Source organism: Sinocyclocheilus rhinocerous, unplaced genomic scaffold (genome assembly GCF_001515625.1).
Source record: "Sinocyclocheilus rhinocerous isolate Xijiao unplaced genomic scaffold, SAMN03320098_v1.1 scaffold2184, whole genome shotgun sequence".
NCBI classification, from domain to species: Eukaryota; Metazoa; Chordata; class Actinopteri; order Cypriniformes; family Cyprinidae; genus Sinocyclocheilus; species Sinocyclocheilus rhinocerous.
This window is the reverse complement of record NW_015635537.1, coordinates 167174-177516: the sequence shown is the minus strand read 5'-3', so window position 1 is coordinate 177516 and position 10343 is coordinate 167174. Positions and strand designations below refer to the sequence as shown.

The window sequence follows — 10343 nt, the reverse complement described above, 5'->3', positions numbered from 1 at the left end:
CGGATATCGTCCTCTTTTGGAAGACCAAACAAAGTAGTTTCGCTTTCACAACGAAACACACAGCGTCTCCACAACAGTGAGAATAAAAGTTACGCCTTCTTTCTTTGCGTGAATATTTGGGCGGCGTTATGCAAATCTTTCCACATCGTGACGTAGACATGTGGGGTGTGTTAGAACGAGCCGTTTTAGGTAGGTGTGGCTGACTCTTAACTTTTATAAAGAATATCTTTTTGGATTTGAAGCTTTAGTCTTTGCAACTTTACAGATCTTCTTTATGCACCAAGAGCTTGTAACACTCCAAAGAGAAAGGAAAAATTGAAATCGCATCATATGACCCCTTTAACATTTAAAGAGTCATAATGTGCTTGTCATTGCTTTTGTGCTGAAAGTTCATTGTTGTTATTGTCAAAACATTAACTTAGCAACCGCTGCCTCAATTAGCAAGAATATGCAAGCATTTTTAAGACTATATAAGGCTAGATGCTGCCAAATTTCTGAAATGTTGGATCATTTGTGCCTCAATAATGTTTGAAACTAAAATTAAGGTATTCCAGTATGAAATAATGCCTTTGTGAATGCAGGATGCACCTGCCACGTTCTACCAACAATAATTGCAAGTCTTATTTGGATGGCATTGTGATTTATTTGGATTGTTAAGATGAACATCTGGTAGCAGTGTTTGAATTCCTCTCTCATATTAAACCTTTGCATAATTGGTCTAGTGCATTTCATAATACAGTATCTAATAGACACCTGGGGATTCTTCAGGAAGCCATTAAAACACAGAAAATGTCAGACATAGATTTTTCTTCAGGTTTATTGCCAGAAATGGGCATAGGGTGTTATGTAGATGAGAAGTGAAGCAGGCTCAGTTGACTGGCATTGTTGCCATATCTACACCAACTGTATGTGATCCATAGTGTTTGTTTTACACTATTTGAGTTCCTAAGCTCTAGTTTTTTTTGTATGGACTCACAATTTATAATTTACTATTTTCCTTGAAAAGTTTTCTAGCATTTCAAATTCCAGAGTTTTAAACGTTTTCAATCTACAACTAACTAGAGTACTTCTCATTCGTTTTTCTTACTTTTATAGAATTTAAAAGTTGACCCGGAGAAGCTGCTCACCAAGCTAGAGAGGATTGGGAAGGGATCGTTTGGAGAGGTCTTTAAAGGCATTGACAATCACACGCAACAGAAGGTCGCTATAAAGATTATTGACCTGGAGGAGGCTGAAGATGAAGTGGAAGACATCCAACAGGAGATCACAGTCCTCAGCCAGTGCGACAGCCCCTTCATCACTAAATACTATGGCTCTTATCTGAAGGTGAGGCCCATGTACTTCTTCCCTGAAGCAGTTTAATGTGTGTCAGGCAGCTTATGATGACTTAAGCTGGATTTAAGCTGTAAGCTGTATGATATTTGGGGATAGCAGAGGTCCAAACTTTTGTATGCTGATATGTTTTCTTTGGGAGAAGTAAAGTTTATATATGTAACTTGAACATTGAGATGTACTTATACTTGGCCTAATTGCTCCTGAGGTGGTTTGAGTCTGGAGTGTTTCTTGGAGGACTTTTGCATTAGTCTTTTCATGATATTCAATCAGTAAATACACAGTAAGTGACCAAGTGTAAATACCTTAGTGTGAATAGGCCTTTTGGGAATTAGAATTGCTCTATATAGACAAATTTCACCATAAAATGTCTGGAGATCTCCCACAGAGGACTGGCTAGGGTTGTGAGAGTGTCCCATATATTTGTGGTCCCACTGCTCCTGAATGCCTTTTTGTGATCTGATACCCTGCTCCTGAAGGGCTAGCATCTTGCAGAGCTCAACTCCAATCCTAGTCAAACACCTGAAGCAGCTAATCAAGGTGTTCAAGATCACTTGAAAATAACAGGCAGGTGTGTTGGAGCAGGGAAGTTTGCAGGAAGGCAGTCCTCCAGGAGCAGGGTTGGCTACCCCTGCTTTACAGCTAATGGGAACATATGGAGGATAGATGAGTGACATTCCCAGAAAATTGGTCATTTAGCTCTATAAGTTTGGTACATGTTTTTAGAGATTTTAAAATTACTGCTGCTTGTTAGACAACAAGACAATAGTGACATGTAATAACTGTAATTATATAACTCAACATCTCTTGCAGGACACAAAACTGTGGATCATCATGGAATATTTAGGAGGGGGTTCTGCTCTGGATTTGGTGAGAATTTTAATTTCCTTAACTTTATTGACTAGTACAGTCTATATTTATGACAACCTGGTATTATAATAGAAAAGTCAATGACAAGTTAAAAGTGTATAATTTAAAACAATATTTACAAAAAAAATGCATATTTCCGCAAGTTGCTGTTAAGCAATATTATATATGTTAAAAATTATACATTTTGTTTGTAGACTTTAAAGTTGCAAATCTCTAGGGCATGGGTGTTTAATCAGTTTCCTGTAGATCTACCTTCCTGCAAAGTTTAGCTATAACCCTAATCAAATACTCATGAATCAGCTATTTAAGATCTCCAGAAACACTTGATAACTTCAAACAGGTGTGAGGAGTCTGAACTTATAGGGAAAGTTCACCCAAAAATGAAAATTACCCCATAATTTACTCACCCTCAAGCCATCCTAGGTGTATATGACTTTCTTCTTTCAGACGAATACTTAAAAAATGTCCTGGTTCTTCCCAGCTTTATAATGGCAGTGAGTAGTGGTCCAGATTTTGAAGGAAAATAAAAAGCTTCCATCCATCATAGTACTTCACATGGCTCCGGGGGTTAATAAAAGCCTCCTGAAGTGAAGCAATGTGTTTGTATAAGAAAAATATTAATATTTACAAATTATATAAACCGTAATCTCTAGCTTCCGAGATTGTGAGAGAGTGCCGTCCAGCGGATGACGTAGGACGTAGGCAAATGCGGTGATGAACACAGAAGTGATGAAGGAGAGAGCAAAACAAAACACCGGTTACGAATTAGAAGTACAAAACGAGGGTTTGTAAAGGAAAATGCCTGAGGATTTCGATATAGGCCAAGAGGAGACCTTCTCTTTGCTGTAAACAAAACTTGGTTCTCGCATGACTAGCATATTCTCACTGGAGCTAATGCTACGCCTCCGTTCTATGTCATCCATTGGTACGCAACTCTCTCGTGAATGCGCATACAACAGTTAGCGGAAGCTAGAGATTGCCGTTTATAAAGTTATAAATGTGGATATTAAACCCCTTTATTAACCCCCCAGAGCCATGTGGAGTACTGTTTATGATGGATGGATGCGCTTTATTTTGCTTTAAAATTTGGACCAATACCCACTGCCATTATAAAGCTTTGAAGAGCCAAGACATTTTTAACATAACTCTGATTGTATTCATGAAATAGAAAGTCATATACACCTAGGATGGCTTGAGGGTGAGTAAATCATGGGGTAATCTTCATTTTTGGGTGAACTAATCCTTTAAGTCTGCAGGAGCGAGAACGAGCACCCCTAGAGCTCTAGGAGGACTACAAATCATTTAGGCCACTGCTTCTCAAACCTGTCCTGGAGCCCCATGACATGAGTTGATGTGAGGAATTAGTGTGGTTATAGTCATGTAGTATATAATTATACTTGTGTTTTTCCAATGGTTTAGAGCCCTACACGTTTGTTAAGTTCCTCAAACAGGTTTGTTCTTTGATCTACAGCTGGGACCTGGAGCTCTTGATGAGTCCCATATCGCCACCATCATCAGAGAGATCCTGAAAGGTCTGGATTACCTGCACTCCAAAAAGAAAATTCACAGAGATATTAAAGGTACCTGTGACGTATTACCTACAGGTGTCTGCTATTGAAATCTATAAACTATCTCCAGCATTTCAAGATGGCACTTCTGTTCTGAAAGCTCAAATCATGATGTGATTTGTGTTTGTGTGTTTCTCTAGCTGCTAACGTCCTGTTGTCAGAGCAGGGTGATGTGAAGCTAGCTGATTTTGGTGTGGCCGGGCAGCTCACAGACACACAGATCAAGAGGAACACATTTGTGGGCACTCCATTCTGGATGGCACCAGAGGTCATTAAACAGTCAGAGTATGACTCAAAGGTCAGATCCGTTCACTGTGTAATGTACGTAACAAAGTTTTAATCATAGCCTGGCATGGGTTAGTAGCTAGCCAACCCTGCTCTTCTACCTTCATGCAGACTTCAGTTCCAGTCCTGCTCCAACACATCTGACTGTTATTTTCTAGTAATCCTGAACACCTTGATTAGTTGGGGCTGAAGCTAAACTCTGCAAGAGGGTAGCTCTCCAGGAGGAGTGTTGGCTATGTCTTATTTAGCCACTCTTTTTCCATACTTTGTATGCCTTTGATAGGTCTATTGATCTTTAGAAAACACCAAGCTCCATTTAAAGTTACTATCCAGAGTCTGTTGTATATCATCAGTTCTCAACAAGAGCAACAACATTTGTGTTGCACATCGCACATTTTAGCACACGTATAATAGGTCACTCAAGTGTGTGTGTGTTTTGCAGGCAGATATCTGGTCATTGGGCATAACTGCAATCGAGCTAGCAAAAGGAGAGCCGCCCCACTCTGATCTTCACCCCATGAAGGTGTTATTTCTCATCCCTAAGGAAAACTCACCCACACTGGAGGGAAACCACAACAAAGCTCTCAAAGAATTCGTAGACGCCTGTCTCAATAAAGACCCCAACTTTGTAAGTGATGCCTGCATGTTTATAGGGATTTACAGGTTCCAGGTGTGTTGAATTAGGGCTGGATCTAAATTTTGCTGGAAGGTGGCCGTTCAGGAGCAGGACTGGACACCTCTGATAAAGCAGGGTTTCTCAAATCCAGCCCTGTAGGTCAAACCCTAAACCAGGGGTCTCCAAACTCGGTCTTGGAGGGCCGTTGTCCTGCAGAGTTTAGCTCCAACTTGCTTCAACACACCTGCCTGGAAGTTTCTAGCATGCCTAGTAAGACCTTGATTAGCTGGTTCAGGTGTGTTTAATTAGGGTTGGAGCTAAACTCTGCAGGACACCGGCCCTCCAAGACCAAGTTTGGAGACCCCTGCCCTAAACAAACCCACCTGCCTGTAATGTTGTAGTAACTCAGAAGATCTTGATTAGCTTTGCTCAGGTGTCTTTGATTAGGGTTGTAGCTAAACTCTTCAGAGCAGTGGCCTGCCAAGCTGGATTCGAGTAACTCTGCGAAATAGTCTTTGGATTTCTGCATGTATAGCAGTGGTGGACTGCTTTGACCCTCGAATGGCTCTTGGGGGCCAAAGCTGCCCACCCCTGATGTATATAGTCATACATAATCAAAAGACAATGTCTGTATTATCTCTGCCAGAGGCCAACAGCTAAAGAGCTTTTGAAACACAAATTTATCATTCGATATGCCAAGAAGCCATCATTCCTGATGGATCTTGTCGACAAGTACAAGAGATGGAAAGAAAAACAGGCCCACGATGAGTCCAGCTCTGATTCCGAATCGTAAGAATCGTAAACAAAACATTGGCACATTTAGTTATATTAATAATATAATTAATTATTCACTGAGAAAATATTGTGTGTACGTGTCTTCAGAGATGACGGTGAAGCATCTGGAGAGTCTGTGGCTGATGACTGGATCTTTGGCACTGTCATAGGACATAAGCCCACAGTGAAACAGAATGGAGTCGTAAAAAAAGAAGAACTACACAAAGAGGTGACATATGCCATTGTCAAAAAATATCAAAGCAGATAATTATTGTTTGTAAGACAGCTTTAAGTACAATTATCAAGAAAAAGATGCTCATTGGGTTTGGAATGATAAACCAAAAATAAGTGGTTTTTAGATGTTAGTGGCTCATCCTTCCATCTATTCTCTTGCTGCTTATCCAGGACCAGGTCACAGTGGCAGCAGGCTAAGTAGGGCCCCCAATATATCCTTTTCCTTCCACAGCTCCTCCTGGGGGATCCCATGGCATTTCCAAGCCTTCCAGCATGGAGGTCTCCCCAGGCTCTATTCTCAATTGGACATGCCTGGAACACCTTCATTGGGAGGTGTCTGAGAGACATCCTACCACATCAACTGGTTTATGGAGAGAAGCAGCTCTACAATGAATGTCTCCAGAATGCGATACCTGCGAGATACCTGCGATCTCATTCTTTCGGTCATTACCCAAATGTCATGACCATAGTTAAGGGTCAGAACATAGATTGACTGGTAAATCAAGAGCTTCACCTTTGGGCTTAGCTCCCGCAATAGTCTTGTACAACAACTGCATTACTGTCGCCACTGAACTGATCCGCCTGTAAATCTCACGATCTGACCTGCCCTCGGGAGCAAATCACTCCCTACCCCATGTGGGAAATCCACCTTTTTCCAACTGGGAACCACAGCCTCAGACTTTTGGAGGTGCTGACCCTCATCCTCCCTGCTTCTCATTCGGTTGCAAACTGGACACCCTTCACTCCCGGCTGTGCTTTGAGATCCTGTCCATGAATATCACACTGAGGATCAGGGGCAAGGAACTGTCCTGGTGGAGTCCAGCAGCCACTGGGAACAAGCTCCGTGGATCAAGGGATAGTTCACCCAAAAATGAAAATTCTGTCATTAATTACTCACCCTCATGTTGTTCCAAACCCGTAAGACCTTTGTTCATCTTCGGAACACAAATTAAGATATTTTTGATGAAATCTGAGAGCTTTCTGACCCTGCATAGACAGCAATGCAACTGACATGTTCAAGGCCAAGAAAGGTAGTAAGGACCTTAATATCTTAATATCAAAAATATCTTAATTTGTGTTCCGAAAATGAACGAAGGTCTTATGGGTTTGGAACGACATGAGGGTGAGTAATTAATGACAGAATTTTCATTTCTGGTTGAACTATCCTTTTTAAATTTGTCTACAACTGTGGTTCCTCTGATAGGACACCTTGTGAATTTGAGTGGAACTGACTTCATACATGCACTAAAACTCACCAAAACACCACCTGATTAAAAATCGAGCAAAAAAGAAGAAAAAATAGTGCTAAGAAAAGTTTATGCTGCATTTGAGCACAGATATTCCGTGATATTCCGACATGTACTGTATACATCAGATTTGCTCGTCTGCCTTTCTCTCATTGTTTAGGTTCCAGACAGTGCAAAGAAGCCTCCGCCCAAGAGCAAAGAGTCCAAGTCCTCTATTATTTTACCATTGTTTGCAGAGGTAAGAATTTAATCCAGATGAACCTTCCAATTTATGTATAATTTGCTGATGTTTATCTTGAGTTGAACTTTGCAGTTCACAAATGATCAGGCAAATGAATGTCAGTGCATACTGAACTAACAATGCTGTATGTATTCAAAGTCTCAGTCACAGGATGGATGTGTTTGTTCTTCTGTCAGCTGAAGCAGAAGCAGAAGCAAGGTGTTTATAAGCCGGCGGTGTTAGAGGAGCTGAAGCAGGCCATGCTCCTGGCTGAAGAGACATGTCCCGGGATCACTGACTCGATGGTGACGAGGGTGGTTCAGAGATTAAAAGAGGTATTTACAGCACCCTGCCTGCACTGCCCAATACGTGTGAGTTGGTGAGTGTCTGATGTGTGTTTACTGCCTCACAGGTTTTCGTCTCAACACTGACCGACTCTTAGTGCCTCTGCATGAAGACTCTTTCTTCTGTGGGTGTCTGTATTATGTATTTTCTGCTGTTTTATTATGGTGGGATTGTGAATAAGCCATTTACAATCCCAGTTATTAGCTGTCTGTACATATGTGTAGAATGTGGACTGGATTTGTTTAAGGACCCCATGGAATCATTTGATAATTTAAGTTTTCCTCAATAATTCCTGTAAGAGAAAGACTAAAAAAAAAAAAATTTTTTTTTCTTTTGGTCAGCTTAGCCTATAAAATGCCTCAAAGCTCAGAGATATGAACTAAAATCTACACATTTTGATCTCAAGGGGTCTGAGTATATCACTTTTTTTTTACAGAGCTGTAATTTGTGCAATAACTCAATCACTATTAATTGTCCTTTTGCTAGCATTGCTCTTAAGAGTTTGAAAAAAGACTAATATTAAAATCACTTTGCACTTTTTTTGCCCTTTAACATATTGGTAATTCTTTAGATGGTGATTTCTTTTGTTCTGTACCTGTACAAGTTTTATTTCTACTGTTATGCTGTGACTAGTCTTGGCATAGAGGGCTTTTTTTTCAAATATCAGTTTTCTTGCTTATTGTATCATTATTTTAGCACCATGCTAACATGCTCATGTAGATTCGTTAGATTTAGGAAGAGAGCCATGATTTTCATTTTTATGGTCAGTTTTTTCCTCTAGGAACATTTAACTCGTTCATGTTAATTAGAGTACAGCAAACTAATTTAATTTTAAAGCTGAAGTGTGTAATTTTTAAACCACTAGCAATTAGAAATGCAAAATAACAACAAAAATATAGGTTTTGCAAATTCTCCCCCAGTCTGCCATTGGTTGCCGATAGCCTACAATTGACTTATAGTTGATTCTGTATAAGCCAGAACAGGATGCAATGATTCAGAGTTACAGCACGCCTTTTTGCACCTGGATGATAACAGCATTTTAATGTGTTGTGTAACAGAAGAGCCTATGGGATTATAGGACTATAAATCTGTGCTAAAGTTCAATTCAGACTAATGTACAACTCTTGAGTGTTCACTGCCATCACCCTTTTCAGGAAGCACCTGCTGCTCAAAGCCGGTTTGTCCATAAGGCAAATGAATGTGTAACAGTCGAACCAATCCAAACAACTGTAACAATCCAACAAATTCACACAATTTTAATTCTTACATCCAAAAACAAGATCAAAATTTGTCACTCTATATACAGATATTACATACAATTTTATACACATATTACACAATTTGTACACGAGAAAAATATACATAAAAATGTAAACTTTTGTATACAAAAAAATACCTTAGACAAATTAAAGACCAATAACAAAAGGTGACTAGATTTATCCTATGAGTTTTACAAACAGTTCTACAGTACATTCAGTGAGTATAGGAATCAGTCAGCCATCTTAACGCAGAGTGCAAGCGACTTTTGTCTGGGGATTTCTCTGTGCAGCGGACCTGCTGTCATTCACACAGTAGTAACACATTAAAAACTTGGACTGCACACAACATTTCAGCTCGTTAGAGGAACAAAAATGCTTTTGTCACAACTGATGAACATTGGTGGAGAGAATAAACAAAGACAACTCTTGTTCACAAGTAGCAGGCTTTTGCACAAGTGACTGAAAAGTCATTTCGAACCTGTGGAACACAGTGCAGGTGAAAGTGCAGCTGATCACAGGAGGTTTAAGGGGGATGACCTAGAAAACGAACAATGTTTTGTCACTACAAATGAACCTTGAGAATGTGATTGACTTACTCAAGGATGCCTCCAAATGAAGTAACGGCTCCAGTATGCCTGTGATCATTCTGCCAAACAAATGATCTCTTTCATGAAACAGAGCAGAACGAATGTGTGTAAGTCATTATAAAACCATTATTACACAAGCTGTTGCATTCAATATAATGTACAAGAATGATTCTACGAATGATTCAATCTGAGTGGTTTTAAACCAGTTCAATGCAACATTATAAAACGGATAGTTCCGGTCCTTGATTCTGATTGGTTGAGCCACGTTCGAAGCTGTTGTAAATTACACTACAAACATACACCTTTGTTTACTTCTGTGTGTTGCTCGGCAACCACTTTGTTGGAACCACAACTGTTTCTGAGGAACTACATTGTTTGGTGGAAGAATACTGATTTTATCATTACACTTTATTTGCTCTGTTTTATTCTGTGAAACCTTACTAGTACGGAATATGGAATAACCGTTTTATAAAAGCAATAAGCCCCTTGAAGTCGTGGTTTACAGTGAATTTATAACAGCTAAGGGGGTTTTAACAACGCAATTTTTTTTTTTCGCTTTACAAACGATTCCATTCAGTGTGAAAATTATGTAACAGCAGTTTTATGAACTGTTCTATTCAATGCGACAGTTTATGCAAGAATTACCAATCTTTTTTAAAACCATTCTTGCGTAAACTGTCACTGGTCTTTTGAAATGATTAATTGTAATTGCATACGAATGGTTTTTCAAATGATTTTACACAAGTTCCTTTCTGGTTTTTCATGAACGAGACCCATCATTTTTTTCTTTTCTGACTAGTGAGATTGGATTAGACTAAGGGTGCTTTCACACTAGCACTTTTGGTGTGCACCCGGGTTCGACTGACGTCAGAGTTTGGTACATTTGGATGATGTGAACGTGGTCTTCCGAACTCGGGTGCGCACCCGCGAACCGTACCCGAGTCCGCTTAGGGTGTATTCACACCAGGAAAGTCCGCTAGTTCACTTGCTTTGGTCTGGACCAAAT

General features: G+C 39.9%; 1 protein-coding gene across 1 annotated transcript in view; it reads left to right on the top strand.

The window, feature by feature from the left end:
- LOC107747230 (serine/threonine-protein kinase 24-like) overlaps window positions 1-7784 on the top strand; it is an 8945-nt gene extending 1161 nt beyond the window's left edge. Inside the window, exons 2-11 of the mRNA XM_016561681.1 lie at window positions 1096-1326; window positions 2146-2202; window positions 3674-3782; window positions 3911-4068; window positions 4498-4683; window positions 5318-5460; window positions 5554-5674; window positions 7087-7164; window positions 7350-7481; window positions 7559-7784. Coding sequence (XP_016417167.1) covers window positions 1096-1326; window positions 2146-2202; window positions 3674-3782; window positions 3911-4068; window positions 4498-4683; window positions 5318-5460; window positions 5554-5674; window positions 7087-7164; window positions 7350-7481; window positions 7559-7588 — 1245 coding nt within the window. The 3' untranslated portion in view covers window positions 7589-7784. The remainder of the gene's footprint in view (window positions 1-1095; window positions 1327-2145; window positions 2203-3673; window positions 3783-3910; window positions 4069-4497; window positions 4684-5317; window positions 5461-5553; window positions 5675-7086; window positions 7165-7349; window positions 7482-7558) is intronic.
- The last annotated feature ends 2559 nt before the right edge of the window (window positions 7785-10343 follow it).